The 21042-nt window shown below is 35.1% G+C and overlaps 2 protein-coding genes across 11 annotated transcripts in view; both read right to left on the reverse strand.

Moving 5' to 3' along the window:
* LOC132708805 (hematopoietically-expressed homeobox protein hhex-like) overlaps positions 1–5019 on the reverse strand; it is a 91022-nt gene extending 86003 nt beyond the window's left edge. The window contains exon 1 of the mRNA XM_060681392.1: positions 4452–5019. Within this exon, the coding sequence (XP_060537375.1) occupies positions 4452–4806 (355 nt within the window). The 5' untranslated portion in view covers positions 4807–5019. The remainder of the gene's footprint in view (positions 1–4451) is intronic.
* Positions 5020–6717: 1698 nt separating this feature from the next.
* Positions 6718–21042, reverse strand: part of LOC132708731 (IQ motif and SEC7 domain-containing protein 1) — a 32613-nt gene continuing 18288 nt past the window's right edge. For 7 of the 10 annotated variants that reach the window (XM_060681277.1, XM_060681270.1, XM_060681273.1 and 4 more), the window contains 6 exons: positions 13572–13820; positions 11377–12649; positions 10125–10599; positions 7970–8164; positions 7739–7912; positions 6718–7687 (listed from right to left, as the gene is read on the reverse strand). In XM_060681277.1, the coding sequence (XP_060537260.1) occupies positions 7461–7687; positions 7739–7912; positions 7970–8164; positions 10125–10599; positions 11377–12649; positions 13572–13820 (2593 nt within the window). In that variant the 3' untranslated portion in view covers positions 6718–7460. Of the gene's footprint in view, positions 7693–7738; positions 7913–7969; positions 8165–10124; positions 10600–11376; positions 12650–13571; positions 13821–21042 lie in introns of all 10 variants that reach the window. The other 3 variants (XM_060681276.1, XM_060681279.1, XM_060681278.1) reach the window with 3 other exon arrangements.

Genomic DNA, 21042 nt, shown 5'->3' on the forward strand with positions numbered 1-21042 from the left:
CTGTTTGTGCCACTTTTAATTTCTTAAAAGAGCAGCAAAAATTGGACTCTTACTCTTATTCCTTACCAAGTCACAGGTTTCATTATGTTTGTAAATAATACCAAATGATAAAATTGACATATTTAAAGTTTAATAGCAATAGGCTTTAATTATGTCTGTGTTGATTCTACTTTTGAATAAAAAAAGGATTTATTTAAAAAGCTCCCGACAATACTTTTGAAATCGGATTATAAGAAGTATTATACGATTAAGAAAAATTATACAGGGTGTTCTATTTTAAAAAGAGTGAGGTTGTTAATTTTTTTATCTTTGCGGCGAGCGTTTTTATTAATATCTTCAAAAGGAAATACGGAACAAATAATACAACTTTTACAGAAAAATATAAATGAATACCCTAAGCATAATTTCACTCATTCAAAAAAACAGAAAAGAATCGAAACATATGAATTCCTTCCCTCCCCAAAATCTATTTTTGTAAAAAGTAAACCTAAAGTCAAAAATAAATGTGTAGAATAAAAAAAAAGGAAAACCAAAACTGCATAACCTGCCAAAGATATTACTTACACAACATTTTAGATGAATAAAAAAAACAATGTACAGGGTGTTTAAAAAATATCGGCAACGCTCGCTTGCAGATTCGTTATCCAAAAAAACGAAAAAAGTTCCTGCAATGCTTAGTCTTCATATTTTTTAAAAAGTGGTCTACATCAGATTCAGAAGGTTTGTAACAATCAACAACAATGTCATTGTTGCTGTGTTATGTATTGACAAACAAAAACTGAACTACTCAGTAACTCGACACGGTAACTCTTAATATTTTGGTGTATTAATCTGATGCTTGTTGAAACATATACTTTTTTGCAAAAGAAAGGCATAGCGGTTCCAGAGAAGGTATTTTATATTATATTTCTATTTCTATGTATACACTTGTCAAATTTTTAACGAGAAAATGACTTTTCCCGGCCCCGCAGGAATACTCCGGGTTTTCCGGGGTTTTCAGGTCGCCGTAAACGTACGCGTTCGCATCATGCGCAAAAAGGCAGACTTTTTTTTATGTTGGTGGAATGTCAATAAAACGTTTTTAATTTAAATTAGACGATGTCAAACAAAGGGAACAATCGAAACTCGCGGAAAAATTGAATTATACCATCGATATTGCGTGCGAGCATATATGTGTATATACAAAAACGTATTGTCGACTACTTCAACGGCCATTCATTTAATTTATCGAACCGGCAATTAAAATATTTATTGCAATTTATTTGCGTTGAAAGCGCACTGATATCTGGATTTTCGCGTTAATAGAAATTTATTTGCTATTATCTTGTTTCGCGTTTAGTTTTCAACGCATATACGTTCGAAATTCCACACGGAAAGAAACGAAATCAAAGAAATATTGTTTTTTCTTTTCAATTATTCTGTATGGTATATGTGTAGTATAGGTCACGCTTTACTGCATTTTACAATAAAAATATAATCGCATCGACAACGAAATCTTTGTTTAACATTAAAACGGTTATAGGCGAAGTAAACTTTATACAATAAAATTATTTTTGTAAATCCCATACTAATAAATAGCCTTTATTGTCATTTTTCGCCATTCATCCATCATCTTACCTGATGCATATATTGTTCTCCATGATGACAGAGTTAACGGGAAACGAGTGACAGGGTAATTAAAACATGTTTTGCATTTAACCGAATAAATAATAAAAAAATTATTCGTTGGGTCACTCTGTAATCCCTTTGCATAGCGAGTGAGATTTTATTACTCTACATCTTTCCGAAATAGTCCATGAAAACAAAAAATCCTGAAAATTGGTCCCTTTTAGCAGTGGTCCCAGTTATATTTTATTTTTTGCTGTGTTTTTACTAGTTTGAAGATGGGTGTACAAATTGTAGTCTGTTCGAATTTAATTTTTCACCTGCCAGTATATTCTGTGTAGTACGATTTCCCGGGATTTCCTATCCTATGAAGATGTATTCGGTGCGGAAATTTTCTATTGCGAAAATATTGGGTTTAGGTATTTAATCTTTTATTTTTTGCGTTGCTCGTTTTACGAAGTGGATAATTAAAATCGCGCTTTCGGGGACCGGGGGTGGGTAGATGTGAGGAAGTGGGCTCATTTTTGTTTTTTTTTATTATTTATTATATAAATTATGAGCCAAAGTTTTAGTAGAAAGGCAAATTTTCTGTTGCAACGCTATTGCCAATTAAAGGGTTATTTAAGAAATAATCGGTTTATGTATCTGTCTACGATGTGTGCCGTGTTTATTTTCGTGTGGTATTTGAAGGAATTTAATAAACTGATTGCTTTAGCTCGTCCGTCAGCCGTCTGGTAAGCCTTTTGATGGGATTTGCGTCATATTAGATTCTACGGCCGTAACGGTTAGTAAACAAGGTGTTTCAATAACCGTCATCCAAAAAAAGAAAATAAGTTCATATAAATGTGGGTCCGGAGATGCTCAGTTTCCTAGATATTAAATTATTAAATTTTTTCTACTCCCTTCTGTAAAATACCTAATTATACACCGATCTAGAGTGCGGAAAGTGTACAATTTTATCACGTCAGTTTCGTTTCCCACGAATCCGAGCCACTTCGGACATTTCCGGGATATTACCGCACGGGTTTGGAAGCAATCGGATGTTTTCGGAGATTTTACCACACGGCTTGAATTTTGACATTTGTCAAATCTGGCGTTTATGTCAACAGTCAAAGAAGTTATACTTTTAGATTCTTATTGGCGTCAAAAACGTTGAGCGACCCATATATCGTTCGATTTTTTTATATACGTTCGTGACACATAGGCGTTTTTTTGCGGTGCGGTGATCTTTTAGGGGTGTCTCGACAGATTTTAAGTGCACTAATAAGGTTTTTTTTTTCAAATAATTTCCATAGACTACTGTAATACTATTTACAAATCTTCTGAATCTGATGAATTACAAAGTTAAGCTTTGAAGAAGCTGATGTAGACCATTTTTAAAAAAATATGAAAACTAAGCGTTGCAGGAACTTTTTTCGTTTTTTTGGATAACGAATCTGCAAGCGAGCGTTGCCGATATTTTTTAAACACCCTGTACATTGTTTTTTATTCATTTAAAATGTTGTGTAAATGTGTAAGTAATATCTTTGGCAGGTTATGCAGTTTTGGTTTTCCTTTTTCTTTATTCTACACATTTATTTTTGAGTTTAGGTTTACTTTTTACAAAAAAAGATTTTGGGGCGGGAAGGAATTCATTTGTTTAGTTACGCTTAGGGTATTCATCTATATTTTTCTGTAAAAGTTGTATTATTTATTCCGTATTTCCTTTTGAACATATTAATAAAAATGATCGCCGCAAAGATAAAAAATTAACAACCTCATTCTTTTTACAATAGAACACCCTGTATAATTTTTTTTAAACGTATAAAACTTCTTATAATCCGATTTGAAAAGTATTGTCGGGAGTTATTTAAATAAATCCTTTTTATTATTCAAAAGTAGAATTTAATAATCATCATCAACATTACCTTGAAAAAGAAGTATATTTTTTAGGGGAACATTAGCTGTACAGGGTGAGTCAACGATAGAGTAAAGTTCATTGTCTAATTGATTTCAAAAGTTGTAAGAAAAAGAAGAAAATTCTTCAACTTTTTATTACATACATAAAACTAACAGTTTTTCCAATATTTTATTTTTTTTTACAAAAATACTAGTTTTCACACTTGCAAAAAAAATTTCTTTGACATATTTGATATTATCGTTATTTGAAGATGATGTAAAAAATATATGCAACGGAATTTGAATTATATGCTACAGGGAATATATTAGGATTACTTAAAATTGAAAAATCGACTTTCTTAAATGGCACACCATATATATTATTATTTTTTCTGAAAGGTTTTACAAAAACCTTTATTAACTATGTCACATACCTATTTATTTTAAGTTTTCTTTCTGCGTTTTTGAAACAACTCCAGTTTGTTATTCAAAAGTAAAATTTAATAATCCACATCAACATTACCTTGGAAAAGAAGTATTGAGTAGATTTTTAGGCGGGCATTAACTCAAAATAATAATTAATTTACAAAATTTCAACGTAATGTCTCAGTTAAGCGTGGTTTTTTCTTAATTTGTGAGTCTAGGATTTTGATTATTAAATTCCATTTTTGAATAATAAGCTAGAGTTTTTTTGAAAAACGACCGAACCGAACGCCGACAAAGTAAAGTCGGATTAAAATGGGCTACAGGATGTTCCTTTCCTTTTGATTTTGCGGGGTCCTTTCTTTTTATTTGTAAGTTTAGAAGATAATCGACAAAAAACATAAAACTTTTATGTAAAAAAAAAATATTTTTATTTTCGGCACATTTATTTTCGTCGACTTTTTTTAAAGTGAGGAGAAAGAGGTCTTTCAATTTTTATCTTTTATTTAATAAACTGCGCGTATAATAGAAAAAATTATAATTACCTTTTGGACATTTAGTTCTGACTTTGGGTTCACTCTTGACTGACAGATTGAGGGGTTCGTTCGTTTCGAACTCGCCGTGTACCGCCTGCAAGTTGGGATAATCGTTCTGCGGCGGGATCGCCGGCGTCCCGTTAGCCAACCCCAATATATTTTCGATATAGTGAGGGGTCGGTTTGTTCGTTAATCTCCTGTAAACGTGCTCGTGCCAAGAACACCGATCGAAACTAACACTGCAACTGTTTTGAAAAGTTTCGCCGCGTACATTATTCGACGTCGTCGGCTGTTCGACGTCGTTTTCATTTTGAGGCGCCGTCAAAAGGTGTTCCTGCGGCTGTTCTTTAATTTCCGTCGACATTCTTTCTTCTTCGTTTTGCGATGATTTCCTCAATCGGCAAACATATCTGACGCCTACGTAACCGAAAAGACGTGCGCGTACAATGCGTACGGTTGTGTTGTTTCGAAAATGGAAAAAAAAAACAAATACCGCGTGGCGTGCGGAGTTGCGGACCGGCGCGGAAAGAACGCAGGACCCGTACGAAGTGCAGCCTCGTTACCTTAACCGTGGCAGGACGACTGCCGGAGCGTTGTCTATTATAACCAACAAAAGCAATCTAAAGCTCGTGTAATGGTAAACGATGGGGGTGCGCTGCTGCGAGCGGCGCAATCCACAATTTAGCCCGTGCTTATTTACAAACGATTATCATTATCTGCCATTATCGTGGCATATACGGAGCGTGACTAAATGTTATTAATTGTCCACCGTCGTGTGCTAATTTTTGTTTTTTCGTTTCCGTCGCCAGTTGTTTTTTTTTCCGTTTCGACTTTTCATTTAATTTTGTGAGGCGATGAGAGAAGTAAATCCAATGGCCTGTTAATTTTCTTCACAAGAAAACATTGCGCTCGTATACATTCGGAGTATTTTTTCAATATTCAAAAGTTGGGGTTTTCCAGTAGTTCCTATTACAAAAGTTTCCTTTTTTTAACCAGTTCTTCGCGGTTATCAAAAAAAGGGCATCTTTAAGTCTGGTCGATCACCGCCATAGGATACACTTTCGAAAGTAATAATAAACAAAAAATATAATTCATTCGAATTGTTTTGCAAAACAACTTTGACAGATATACGATTAATTAAGCAATATTTATTAATTCTTGAGTTTAAATTTCTCATTAATATTAATGTCCTACATTTTTATGTTCCCATTACAATGTAGATCTTTATCAAAAATCTTGCTTTTATTTTCAATAAATATTGTAATGTATAAATAAGTCAAAATATGAAACAATTGATGCGAATATTTCGACTTTGATATGTCAAAGTCAAAATATTCATATCAATTACTACAATATCCAAAATAAAACTAACAAATTTGATAAAAATCCACATAGCAATCGAAACTTGAAAAGTTATTTTGATATTATATTTCGAAGGATAAAAGGAAACTGTTATTTATTTATCCTGATCCGATCTTTATTTATCATACGATTCATTCGATGTGGCATTTTAAGGAATTATAACCTTATTGGAATTCATCCCAAGATATTAAATGGGTGATTTATAAAAAACTGTATAAGAAGAATGAAACGAAGTATGGCACAAGATGCTGATCAAATAAGAAGATTTGAATATAAAAAATAACAAAACATTTAAAAGGCAATAAGATTGCAAAAGTGCATACCCACACTAAAATGTTCGCTCCGCCCCAAGGTATCTGAGGATATGGTTCTAGCACATTTGAATTACTCGTACCACCATTGTAGGTTTAATATAGGGTTACATATCTACCAGCCTCGTCGGCGGTTATTATCGAGTCAATTAATAGGTCCTTACTGGAAGTCTGGTATATTCCGAGAAAACTTGAATGTTTTTCTTTTTCAATTTTTAATCCTGGTAGACTTTCCTCGTCGAATTACCTTAAAGTTTTTAGTTTATTATTGCGGCCCTAAAAACCGCTCATTTAATTATTAGGTGAAGGAACACAAGGAGCAAAATTATTTAAATCAAGGTAAACACTGTTTCTGTTTTCGTGTTAGGGATAATCAGTAAGGGTCTATCAAAGATAACGTTGATAAGTACCGTGGTGTGGTCACCACGAAATATGAACCAAGTAGACCTAATAATATTTAAGAGATCTTGTTGCGACATCGCATTCTAGAAGTCGGCCATTACAATAATTTTTCTTTGTCCAATTTTTTTTTTTTTCGGTAAAAACTGTATTTTTTTAGTGTTTGACAAGAGGAGGTCGCATCGCAAAATAAAACCCGGCGATAGACTGAACTGTTTATTAGTTATTAAAAAAACACTTAATGCACATCAGATTAAATTAATTTAATATCAGTAGTACGAGATTCCTAACTATATACACTCGACTAGAACATGTGTTTCACTCTCTTTACATCGAATATGCGTAAATATCCTTATTTACATAAGATTTTAAGAACAATTCCGGTAATTTTGGAGAAAAAAAAATAGCATAACATATCGATTTGAGTTTACTACAAATGGTGTTGCTTGTAGGGCGTTTTCGTATTTATATATATATATATATATATATATATATATATATATATATATATATATATATATATATATATATATATATATATATTTCCACTTGCAATTTGGTAGTAGTAACTATCTATTTTACCTTTAGTTTTATACTCGCATTGTGCGAAGTTGAAACAGCCATAGGTAATATATTTGGTAACACTTATAAAAGGGTCGGTGAGATTATCGATAAGAGCCCGCGGGTACTCTGATATGACAATCCATCTGTGAGTGGGATAATATCTGAATAGTTTCGTAGCATGCACATTAAATTTTATGAAACCACTTTGAAAAATCATTTTATAACCCAAATAAGTTTTAATTATATTGAGGTACACAGTACCTAAACTATGTAAAAAGCTAAGTGTACAATAACACAAACATGTCTTGGGCAAGTTGAAGTTTTTATGTTCTAACTAACATTGAAAAGATCTTTGAAAAAATCCCATATTGTACTTATGTTCCTAAACTTCTGTTGATTTCGCTGCGTTGTTAATATTTCCCGCCGCTTGTCTTTTGTTAAACAATCCGCCTAAAAATCCTTGATGGTTATGAATGCCTTGCTTATTTTGCTTGCCGGCTAGTTTGTCAGAACGGGAACAGGTACTCGCTGAAGTAGACTGAAATGACACCGACATGCCGCTATCCAACGATCCGACGCTGCCACGTCTTTGGGCCTTGTCTCCTGCAACTACACTAACATTAATATTTTAGCAATTCATTATTGGAGTATAATACTCACATTGCTCGTGAATGTCCAGCAGGGAATTACTCAAGGCAGATCTTTTAATTTGTGCGTCGTGGGCTACTTCTTCGGGACACATGTCGTTGGTACCTACTGCTTGATTTTGCGAACACGGACATTGACAAGGACAAACTTCTACATCGGCTACACCACTGTCTCGATTTTCAGATCCTAGAAAGAACATACACGTTTACACCAATCTAAATCATATTAATACGTGTCCACTACCTGATCTGTTTGCTCTGTTCGATTTTTGTCGCTCTAATTCGGCTTCAATTCGCAAGTTTTCCATTTCATCCATTTCACTTACCGCTTCTTTTAGATCTTCGGCAAATTTACATCTGTCGTGTTCGTTTCGAGCGTTAAACGTGACTAACACTTTTTGATCCACTCTCTGACTTAGTTTAATCCCGTATGGGTAATCTGAAACAATATTGAGTACTGATGGTGTGCAAATTGTGAAATTATTGTTTATGTTACTTTCCAAACCTTATACTTTAGGTAACGATTTACCAAATACAGATGAATTTAACAATATCACATATAAACCCTTATGGTTTTTCTTCTAGCGCGCAGATTGATTTTACTGGCCAAAAAATATTTCCAACGTAGTTTTTTTTGTTTATTCATGACATGACATGACGTGCAAATTGGAAAGCAAACGAAAAACGTCATCACCTACATCGACAATGCGTGATTTCAATCCATAGATGCTGCCACCGCCATGGGGATTTCACCATTTTGTCAACCACACAAAATAAGGTTAGTAGGCCAACCTGTACAACCCCTCTTGCACTAATGCTCCGTGTAGAAATAATCCAGCACACGTACGCATTGTCCACATTCTGACATCAACTTACATGTCATACCGTCATACACTCAAGTTCAGACTAACTTCGTCGCGTTTTCGCCCTTTTGATACGCCATATTGCTCTTTCAGAATTATAAACAATCATACGTATTGTTTCGAACATTTGGGGTTTTAATGGGTGCTGCGGCCATCCGCAGATGACGTCTACCACTTCCCGGTTAGAAGGTCGAAGATTTTCACCAATATAAGATAAGGCCAGTAGACAATCTTCTTCAGCGCACGTGCACATTCACCACACTCACTATAAACTATTATACACTTGCATTCAGATCCTACTAAACTTCTTAGCCTCTTCATTTTGAATGAAACAATTTGGAAAGGTACTTGGGGACCATCCAAGAGGCCACGTCAGAACTAGCACTAGAATGTCACCGTTGGTTGAAAGGGCATGGGCGGGCATTCCAGAGGACTTCCTGCCGAACTAAACTTTATAGGATCGTCAGTCATTAAAAAACTGATAAATGAAAACTTCAGGAATCAATTTCTAAAACAAAGGGATGAAAAAGCACTACTTCACAAACACCAATTCAGATTGAGTTTGAGTAGAGCACTTCCCATGCAGAGTGTGCAAACAGGAAAGCGAGACAATATATGTGCGTTCTAGGCGAATGTCCTAACTTCTGGTTTAGACGTGAATCATATTCGTATCCATAATGATAATCAGAGAGACGTCTCTGGGAGCTGTAATCGCCTACTTGAAGTTAATAGGCTTGACGGAAGACGCAGCGGAAGGTTCAGACACGGAAAAGTGCCTTCTTGAGGAAACGCGTAGACGAATATCACTTACTAATATTAAGTGTACACACACACATACTATTTTTGTCACGTACACACGCACACACACTTTGTCAAAGCTGCTGACAATGTCATTTATGCAAACCACGACAGGACCACTTATTCACTCCCTTTCAGCACCATCAAACAACGCTCATGCAGTCGTCCACCCGGTTGAGCTTCGCTCGCAAGACAGAGAGGAAAACGGTAGACCCGCGAATTTGTTAAGGTAAAAGTATTATTTGTATTTGTTTATCTTTTTTTTTTCAATTAAATTTTATTACTTAAATAATTGGTTAAAATAAAAATTAGTTAAAAAATTGGCATGTGACATGACATGACACGTACAAGTGACATGGACAGGCAGTCGTCAGGCAACCGATATTACTCTAGTGTCAAACAACTAATTTATAAATACCCGGATCAACACCAGTACACATAGTTCCATCCGTAAGGGCTAAACAGATGAGAGTACTAGTGTACTAGCGTTGATCCGGGTATTCATCCGTTCGTTGTTTGATCCTACAGTAGCATGGGTTGCCTGAATTTGATCTGGCATCTTCAGAGGTTGCGCGACTATATCATTTGTACGCATCCGCACAACGAATGAATGAAGAATACCCGGATCAACAACTACCTTTCGGCAGTAAAATAATTATAATAAAACAATTGTTATATTGTTGTATGACCTGCCATTTTTTTCGAAATTCATTGACGACATGAAAGTGCAATACTCACGTGGAACTTCAAATAATGTGACGATCATTCCACACAAAGGATAGCTATTTCTGAAGGTATAGGTGACGGAAGACTTTTTCTTGCTCAAAATCTTCGTAATGACCAACAAATCGTTGAATAAAAATACTTCTCTTTGGTGGACCCCGGGTCTTTCCTTTTTATTAACGTCAGGAATTTCATATAATCTACAGTAACAAACTAATCTGCGGTGCGGTAGGGCCATATTAGGTTTTTTGCCCACAATTGTTGCCTGAACCTTCATTACTTGCGTGACGTGATCGGAACCGGGCTTAAATTCATTGGCTTTGACCCTTTCATAAACCCCCGTCAACATGTCGCTATCGATATCTCCGCAATCGTCAATGCCTCTCAAATTCTTTATAAAATCTTCCAATTTCATTCTACGTTCCGCCTTAATATTTGGAGTATGCAAATCCGTGTTTAACATAATTATTGCAAATGCCAGCACGAAAATCTGAAAATCAAAATTATTTCAGTAACTTGCCAGCACTTCAAACGCCAATCGATGAGATTTTTTAGCCAATGACAGAACAAATCGGAAAAGGGAACTTAAATATCAACTTATATGTAAGAGAATAAAGTAAATTAGAAAAAAAACGTATAATCTAATTAATCTAAAGAATTACAGCGAATATAAAGGGCCATTCAAGTTATTCAAGCTAACATCTGTCCATCATCAGCAACGAGACTGTCATAAATTTCAGAAAAAACATTAATTTCTGCCTAAACAGGGCGGGGGGGGGGGGGGGGATGTGGCTGCAGTCGTAACTATAAATTACCAATGGTATGAGATTGTCTTCTACCTAATATTAATATTCCTAAGAATGCTATCATAGTGGTCAACTATATAAGGTCCTAAGGCTATGCAAATGATATTTTTTTAAAGAAATTTATAAAAAAAGTAAACTTTCAGAAGTTGTGTTGTATGAGTCGCTAGCAGAGACATACAGTGTTACAGCTCACATATTATTGTACCTTTAATCCTATAGTTATGTTATCTTTCCCCAACAAAATCACAAAAATTGTTTATTTATTTTATTGTTAAACCCATTATAATTATTTTATTTAATAAATCTTTTACGTCAGAATGATTATTCTTTCGACTTGGTTGAAATTTTAGAAGAGCACCTTCAGCGTGGATGTTACGAGCCCGATTTCGGTTGGTCACATTGACATTTTTTTTTACCAACCGTGATAAAAATACGCGGAAGGATTTTATTTGCGAACTTACCGTATCCGGCGAACGCAATCGGGCTACGATGTCTACGTTGCACTGGCAGTACCGTTGCGAGAAAATTTCCATTAATCTTTCGATCTTCTGCGCTTCACCCGGCATTCTAAAGTGCTGCTGAAATTTCCTTAAAGCGACGTCCACTTGCATTCCGGAAAGGTCCAATTCGGCGGCGAAACATTCCAAAACGGCCATACAAAAGGGATTCTGCAAATTGCCGAGATACTCGCCGATCATTTGCTTGCTTAATCCTTTACGAGATATCAGGAACCGGGCGACACCTTGCGGCGAATTTTCCAAGAAACCGCGCCTAATCAAATAAGCTATCCCCCGTTCGGGTTTTTTATTAAACAAATTCAAACCGACGCGATATTGTCTTTTCCTTATGGTCTCCGATATCTTGTAACTTTGGGCGGGCTGTTGTTCGGTGGTCCTTTCGACCAAAGTATAAGTCGATGAACTAGCGTTGGATATATTCCCTAAACTAGTTTCCAGCGTCGGTTCCGCGTATTCCGATAAATTATTGCCTTTCCTTTTCCAAACGGGCGAGCCCGAAAACTCGCACTGTATTCTCTCGGTCGATATGCTGCTGTCACTTCCGGAACTTTGTACGCTCGATAACGATCCGTTTTCCGCATTTTTCGACAATCCGTTCGACTTATGCCGGCCCTGTTCTATCGATCTCGAAGTAATGCTCGAAGTACGTTTCGGCACTTCCGGCGGCACCTTTCTGCTGCTTATACTTCGAGCTCGCATGTAACCATTCGACGATGTCGTCGGGGTACTGCAAGAGCTCGGACTTGCTGTTACGGTCGAACTCAAAGAATCCACTTTGGATTCGGTAGGGGAGTAATAATGTTGTAGGGAAGAGGAGGATGAATAATTTTCCCAACATACGACAGTGGGCGTTCCCGATTGGCTTCTCGGTATCGGCATATTATCAATGTTTCTTCTTTCACGTAAAGACATTGACCTAACTGGAAGAGCGCGTATGTTATTACATTCATGACCTTCGTAACTATTCCGCATATATTCTGGACATTGCTGTTCCACTTCCATATTACCTTTGCATTCATCGTTCGGCGGCGGAAGTCTTCTACTAATTCGTTTTTCCGCTTTGGCCATGGCCGTAATGGCGGCGAATTTTTTAAGCAATGTATAGCGGCGAAACGCCCTTTGAATGGTGAGGGCCGCGTTTCTTGCCCGTATTCCGCCATATTTACGTTCTAATACTTCGATTTGTTTATCCAATATGTCTTGCGATAGTTCGTACCTACAAAAAGTCTAAAATTAGACAGTTCGGTGAATTAGCGTAATAAATAAAAAGCAAATCTAGAAGGTAGATCATTTGCAACGCTATACAGGAATTTCACTTCTCCAGGTGACAAAAAAAACTAAATTCGAACGAAATTAGTAGCAGATCTTAAAAAAATATACCAAAAGTGCAACTTTTTTATTCCAACAGCTCAGATTTGATTTAATTTCAACCAAAATCTTTTGGAAATGGAAAATTAGTAGGAAGGAAATGACCACAGCTAAACCAATACTTCGCTTACAAAAAATCAAATTGGAAGATTAATAAGTTAATAAAGCATCCGATAGAGGAGGCACCAAATATTAATTTCAGCTAATCACGATGGTAAAAAAAAAGATACAAAAATTTGATAGTGGATTTTTGTATCTCGCTTATTTACAAAGCTGAAATTTCATATATTTTGTTTCTTCCTCAATGCGATTGTTCCGAAAAGTTGAATATAGATCCTACCCTTCACCGTCAGGAACGATTTTAGTGAGAAGGTAAATTAAAAAAAAAATGCGACTATACGGGAGGTAGGGGGGGGTTTTTAGATATCTACGGAAAGACCCCATTGACGTTAAAAAAAAAACTAAATTAAAAAAAAAACAGTTTGACATTCAATTTTTCAAATTTTTACTAATCATGGGGGCTGAAATTTATATGCTATCTACACTTTGATCCTTGTATATAGCGTCCAGATCAAGTTTTGAATCGAATAGTATAAGAATATATAGGGCTGTGTCGTATAAAATAACAGATTCTAGTGAACTTGGACTTTTCTTCCACTAATGTTGTGTCGGATTGTTACGAAATACCCTGTATAACGGTAACTTCTTTGTATTTTGCAAAAATTTTGGAAAGAAAAAAGGAGTGGTGGTACAGTCTTATTAATACTCACGTTGTTTGAACCCTGGAACGTTTCAGGATGTCTCCGTTTCTTAACGATCCTTTTTTATGGAGTTGCTGGACTCCAGGTCCGTACGAGGGGTTGTTCGGTGATGGACGGCAGTAAACTGGACTTACTGCTGGCGTGCTATAGTTTTGCGTTTGAATATAATTCGGAGCTTGAATGTAAGTTTGTTCTCGCATGTGGTCAGAGGATCCCATCGAATTAATCACTTGCGAGCGCTCCAGTTTTTGGGGAAAACTGAAACAAATGAACATTTTTGACACCAACCAACACATTGTTTTGCACGAATCGTGCGCAACCGACGCACTAATTCTTAAGACGACCCTTTGGCTATTAAAATGACAACGTAATAACTATAACACCGTTCTATGTACAGTCAATTTTGATGTTCAGTGCAACCTGCATTGAAAATCGTATTAATACCGAGAAATAGAATATTGCAGTCGCTGCAGTTTGGCGTTGTTTGTTGGATATGTATATAAACGTATTGTCAAAACGCTAACACTGATTAAATATGACGACTGATAACTATTAACTAGAAAAAAAATTGTGAAAATGTCAAAAAATTTAGCCCTATGTCCTAAGCCTATAAAACTAACCTTAAAAAAGTATAAGATAGAAGACAACAATGAAATATAATCTAGTTGTCTGTATTTATTCATTTTTATTTAGAACGCAATAAAATACATCGTCGACTTTTTTTCAATAATAATAATTTTGGTCGTCATTTTAACCCTCGTAGGTGACAAAACAAAGATCCGACGACCTTCCTAACAATCGACGTTAAAACTCTTCTCATTGGAATCGATTGACCCGATGATTAGACACCAATTTAATTTAAACGTCAAAAATTAGGTCAATAGCAGGTACTCGTTTACCTCAATTGTTTAGATAGGGGCCGCAAGGTTACACCGAAATTATAGCAAATCACGATTAAAGAAAATACATACAACCAGAATATATTTTATTTATTCACGGTGACACGCGACTTTCTTACAGTGTTCAACTAATTACAAATGCGATTTCAAATGATTATCACCTCCCATAGAGAATCACTGACTTAATCATGTTTACCATTAAAATTTAATATAACGTCAAAAGCAACGCAAATATGTACCTTGCTTAAAAAAATCCGCCAGTGAGCGAATTCCAAAAAAAAAAAGACTAAAAAAAACAGCCAGAGAGAAAGGCGAAAGCTCGATAAAATACGAAAGCAACCTGCGTTATCAATTTTCACCGCCCCAAAATCAATTAATTAATTAATAATAAAGCATTACTTACGTCCCGACCAAAAAACCGGATATACAAATGATCATTGCGAATTATTCATGTACAGAAAATCACCTAAACCGACGAGATATACGAATGCTATCCCTAAGGAAGCAGCTGCAGAACTGAACCAACGGAATTAAGGACCCAGAACCCAAAATACGAGATGTTCAAAATGGTTCTAAATCACAGGTAGGCCAGACGGAGAATCGAGTGAGACGGTAAACAAAATATAAGGTAGAGCAGAGCGAGCAGCTGTTCGATTTTGACAGGGCACGAAAAATATCATACATCTGGTGCTCTCGATATACAAGTAGTCCTCAGGTGTTTTCGAACATGCACAGTCCACTAAACACTGTAACAATAACTTACGTTCGTGGAAAGAATGCAATTTTATGCGCAAATCAGCAATTGCAAAAATGTTATCGTACGATTTATATTCGATTATTATTACCTCAATCATAATGATAATATTTTTGATCTTGACATGCGCGGTTTATAAGCAGATTTAAATTTATATGGACACGTTGCAATAGCATACGTATCTTTTTTTTTTTAATTCGCCGAGCGAAAGGTTAAAGTCGTGAATTTTGTTTCTTGTATTCGCCCACCGTATTATAACAGTTTAAATGTTGCTTTTCCTTTTATATAGCGATGCGGCCGTTCCCCGATTTAAATCGAAAATAAAACCGAAAGTTCCATACTGTATAAGTTATTAATTTCGGTATCTTTTGGGCCACGTCCTAAGAAACATCTGCCCGTCGTTTTACCACACGCCACATGCGATCGAGATCTTGCCAACCACCTGCCCTACTACCCCCTCCCATCCCACATCTTCGATCTACCTCTCGAAAATCTTAAATCTTTGGACACGTGAAGCAGTATACCGAAATTCTTGTGGAACATCTGCCGGCTGGACCGAATCAGAACAAAATTATTACACAATCTTTAAAGAACCCTCAAAAATTTACCGGACTCTTCTACAATTCAATAAAGTATTGTGGTGACGATTCTTCCGCAAAAAACAATATAAAACGTTCAAAATGAACCTTGTTCCGGTGATTAGGGGGTGAAATCGCAAATGGCGATAAAATTTCACCGCCATAATAGGCGCGGACGGAACGAAACGTCCAAGCAAATTGCGTCCTACCATTGGTGACGGCGTGTCAAAATTAGTTTTCGTTTTCGTCGAATATGGAGCGCCGTGGCCGGTTTCGAAATAATATATTCCGCTCCGTTCGCGTTTTTATCGAAGATTTTTACGAAACGCCCGACTTATCAAATCAACACAAATACAAAAAAAATTACCAAAACAACAATGGCTTCGATGCGATTCGATTAAAGCGTGGAACGACAGCGCCGCTTTCATATTTTAGAAAATCGATGAAAACTGCCGGACAGTGCCGTTAATTTGCGGTACAAATTGATAATTCTATTATTTACAATACAAAGCGGGACTATTAAATGGTTAATTAGAGAAAGTCGTTACACATTTTTTTGTGGAATATTTTATACTAGCCGCCGTTGAAAATTAAAATTCAAGGCTGCTTTTTACCCCGCACTGTATAACATTTTGAATATAGTACGTGCCCGTAGCTACAAATTCGGTATTACGTAACGCCTGAAGCGAGAAAATCTCTACGGAAGCTTAATTTCAAAATTAACCAAACCCCCCACCCCCCTCCTCAAGAAACTGACTTAATAAGTTTGGCGGCGTTTGGCCCAAATTTCGGGTAAATTTGCGGCGATCATCGACTAAACTGGATTTTAATTACCGCGAATTAAATCTATTCTGGGTTAACGATTCCCCCTTCCGTCGCAAATAATTACCATGGTTAATATTTTCCGCCTGGCTGCGCCGAGTTTTATCAAACGGTAAAAATGCTGGTACTATACTGCCGATCGACATCGTAAAAAGCCTATCACTCGGAGTGCCACAAGGATCAGTTTTGGAGCCATTAAAGTTTTTATAAACATGGGTCCGGAAACGCAGACTAATCGAAGCTGTTAAATTGAAAATTATTTTTTTAAATTAATATCTAAACAAATGTTCACTCGATTCTGTTGAAATTTGGTGCATTAAGACGCTTAATTAGCCCCAATAAATTAAAATTATTAAGTCGTTCATAAAATCTATTGTTTCTATAGGAGTAGTAGTAGAGTAGGAGTATTGTTTTCCAAAGCGCTTTTGATTTTTTAACAAAAATTGATAAATCAATATCTTATGCATTGACATGCAATGAAACTGCTTAAATTTTTATTGTGTCGAAAACGAAGAAGTTGTATAATTGTTGTATAAAGTTGTCAATAAAATTCGCTAAGGCGCCCCGGGATGCCACTGAAGATAATAATTTTAATCTATTAGGGTTAAATTTCAACAGAATCGAGTGAACATTTCTTTAGATATTAATTAAGATTTTGTAAACTTTGTCATCCTTTCAACGAGGAATCACCACCTAAACTATCTCCGTTTATTTTTCGAAAACCCAATATATCAATGACCTTGGTTTTTTGATTTATCCACCACACTTGAATAACCAGCAAATAAATGGTTCGAAAACAATGCCTTAAAACACTGAACTTTGATAAGACCCAACACTTGACGATTTCGAGTAATAAAGCTATTACGAATGGTAGTTCAGTTAAACTGCTTAGTCATAAGTTGGTGGTCAATTGAAAACAAAACTTAGTACTGGATATTGGTCAGCATTGCAATATTGTGGGCTAATTGTTCTTCCTTCTTATGTAATTTTTTAAATTGCTTTTTAAATTGCTGATCGAACAATAAGAACTATTAGTAAAATTAGCTACTGTGATGATTCTGTCGCGAGTATTGCACATAACGGTTTAACCTCCGTCCGCTCCCGACAGAATCCCTTGTATTCGTCCCCAAAAATTTGAAATCGGTCTCTGTTCACGTCGGTATGCAGGCCGGATGGACCCGGATGGGTCGCGGGGAAAGCGGGGAGGGCCGTTTTTTGTTATCGATCAAAGTCCTATATTGGAAGCTGAGAACAAATGTTGGTAATAGCTTTTCTGTTAATTGTTGGTCTGCGACCAAAAAAAAAGTTTCTCGACGGACGTCGGTAATGGGCGAATGGCCACAGTAGTCTTGCCCAACTGATTGTGAAAAGCAACGAAGAAGAAGAGCAACTGTGATCGTTGTCAGCCATGGTTTTTAAGTTTATGCATTATGGCATTTCCCCGCGTTTGGTTGGTTAAAGCTTCTTCATATTCATGACTTTTCATAGTTAATAATTAATATTTTATTGTCCACCGCGAGATTTGTTTTTTTTTTGTTTGTATTTTCGAAGTTTTAGTTGTTTGATACCTGTTTTTGTGAATTTTGTGAATTTTTGCTACTACGTACTACTTTTTCTGCATTGGATATTCCCGACAATTTTTCAATAAAAATTAAAAGTATTTATACAAAAAATACATTAATTTACTGCGACATTATGACGAATTTTCTATTCAAAACGGGGTGAATAATCCGAACTTATCGCTACGAAACCAATAAATTCTATTATAAAGGGATTACAATGGCATCCTGCAGATAACAGTCAATAAATTAATATCGATACGCCCGTTTTAAATTTATACCGGTAACTGTTGTGACGCCTACATATTTTTAGTAGGCGTTTTGAGCCGACGCTAAAATGGTATTAAATGATCTAAAACAACCGTGGAATTGCGTAAAACATGTGAAAAACAACGCGACGCCATCGCACGTGATACGCCCAACGGATGGTTTCCCACCGAAAACACAAAAGAAAACGCTTTTAATTTGGAACAATCCAAACGGAATTACTAAATTATTTACGTAAAAAATAATTAAAGTAGAACGCGTTAATTAAATATTCCGAAACGATAATGTTGCGTCAAAATGTGAAAAGTATTCGCGCCATAATAAAAAACAATCGAACGGACTAATAGAATACGTGCAATTTCAATTATGACGCCGAATTAATGTTGGCATGTCATAAACCCCTACGAAGATTTAATTCTGTTTCACTCTAAAGCGACATTTTTAACAAAATTCACCGGCGGTATGAAAAATCTATTAATTAAAATTAAATGTTTTTGTTCAAAATTGAATTAATGATATTTTATTAAAATTTGCATGACCTTAATGCTTGTTAAACTAACGAAAATAATTAATGTAATTTTCATTTGTATAACAAACTTCATTATTAATTAAAATAGTTACTAGTTTCTTCAGCACTACTGGAGCTTAATTTAAATATTAAACATGGCGGAAAAGACTGACATGTTCTTCTGTTTTGAGTACCGAGTAATAATTACAAACATAGTAATTAATTAATTTGTATCCCGGAATTTACAGTTGATTAAAATTTAAAATTTAACAGGGATAAAAAGTTCTCTTAAAATATCTTATTATTTTTGGAATTATATAATATACACTATTTATAATTAATTTATTAATTATTACAATATTATTAAGGAGGAATCAGATACTACACTTGTTTCTTCCATTCCAACACATTTCCAATGGACTAACCGGAACCAAAACAGAAAACTAAAAAAAAAACTGATATTTTAATATATATATAAAAATAAATAAAACGATGTAAAAAATAATTTAGCTATTTGTTTCCTACATGTCCTTTCAATTGCCTTAGTTTTTAAATATAGGATAATATCATGGAAACAAAGATGAAGACTGAAAAAAGACATCATAAAAGAAATTTACATAAATGAAAACAAAAGAAAAATTAAAAATATAGAAAGCATAAACAACAATAATATCGATTAAGCCAGATAAAATTCCGCAGTTGTTAACAATCGGTGTTAAGTGCGATTGCGAGTCGACTTATCGAAAGAATTAAAACGTTATCCGTGTTTTAGTGGAAAGTACCAGCATTTTATGCATAAACTTGCGATTAAAAGAGAAAGTTCCAGGTCAAATTGTATATTTTCCCGCAAACGTACGAAACCCAAACAAATTTCTACGACTTGTTAAAAAGCTGAGGTCCGAATTGCGAAGCAAAAACAAACCCGCGCCGTTTAACCATCTATTTACCTGTCTAACTCCATGAGGTTTTCTTAAAATTACACCGCGGTTGCGAAGTTTCCTTTAAAGCGTTTTCATTACGACGATTAGTAGAGCGTACTGATTATCAATGCAGAAAAAATTAAACGCAAAGTAACATCGTTATAAATATCTATTGGGTTGCGAGAGATGCGTTTAAGGCTAGTACTACCGTTTAAACCATCAAAACTCACTAAATGGATCAAGAGAGTTGTTACCAACGATTACTTGAACAGGATGCTCTTATAAGGGAAAAAATGAAAACCACGGATATAAGAAAGTAAGCTGAAGTGCATGTGGTTAATTGTTCATATGATTAATCACTTATGAATTTTTTAACCTCAACTTTTTTGCATATGAATAATATTGTATAAGAAGCAAAAAGACTTCATTGAACCTGTGAGTCTATCGTGTTTCACAATCGAAGTTAAGCAACTATTGTGTTCTCACTTTTCAGAACACTGCAGTATACACATTTTCCTAATATGTGATAACCACAGTACATTTCAATAATACTCGTAAATAACTTCACTATTACTATAACCTAAAATAATCAAACAGAAGAAATAAAATATTCCGGGGTATTCGATCATATAAAACTTTTTTACTCAGTAACACATTACGTACGTTTCGGCGCATAACAGTAAGCCACCTTCAGATATATGTTGTACATAAAAGAATAAAAAAAATGAATTAAATTGTCATTACGACAAAAAAAAAGTTTTTGTTTTTGTTTTTGGCAGAATGGTAAGCAATGTTTTATTGCATAAAAATAATGCCTAAATAATTAAAAAAAGTTTACACAGCAAAAAGACAACAAAAATAAGTATGAGTGTGTTAAATAATATTAATTTTATATTTTACTTTCCATGTAGAAGCTTTCTAAAATACAGAAACAGAAATATAATATATAATAATATAATATATAATATACTTTACTATTTTTTTTACACATGCATCTTGCCATTGCGTGCTAAGGAAGGGAGTCAAGCATCAAGAGGTCAAGCTAAAAGTCAAAATAAATAAGAACTAAAAGTTCCAATTTTCACGAAATTATATATTTTGACATGAGAATTATTGACATTTGATAAAGACACGGTGTTCGAAACAATTGTCATGTCATAATATATAATTTCG

The sequence above is a fragment of the Cylas formicarius genome, unplaced genomic scaffold (assembly GCF_029955315.1).
Source record: "Cylas formicarius isolate icCylForm1 unplaced genomic scaffold, icCylForm1.1 PGA_scaffold_12__32_contigs__length_19106922, whole genome shotgun sequence".
Taxonomy (NCBI): domain Eukaryota; kingdom Metazoa; phylum Arthropoda; class Insecta; order Coleoptera; family Brentidae; genus Cylas; species Cylas formicarius.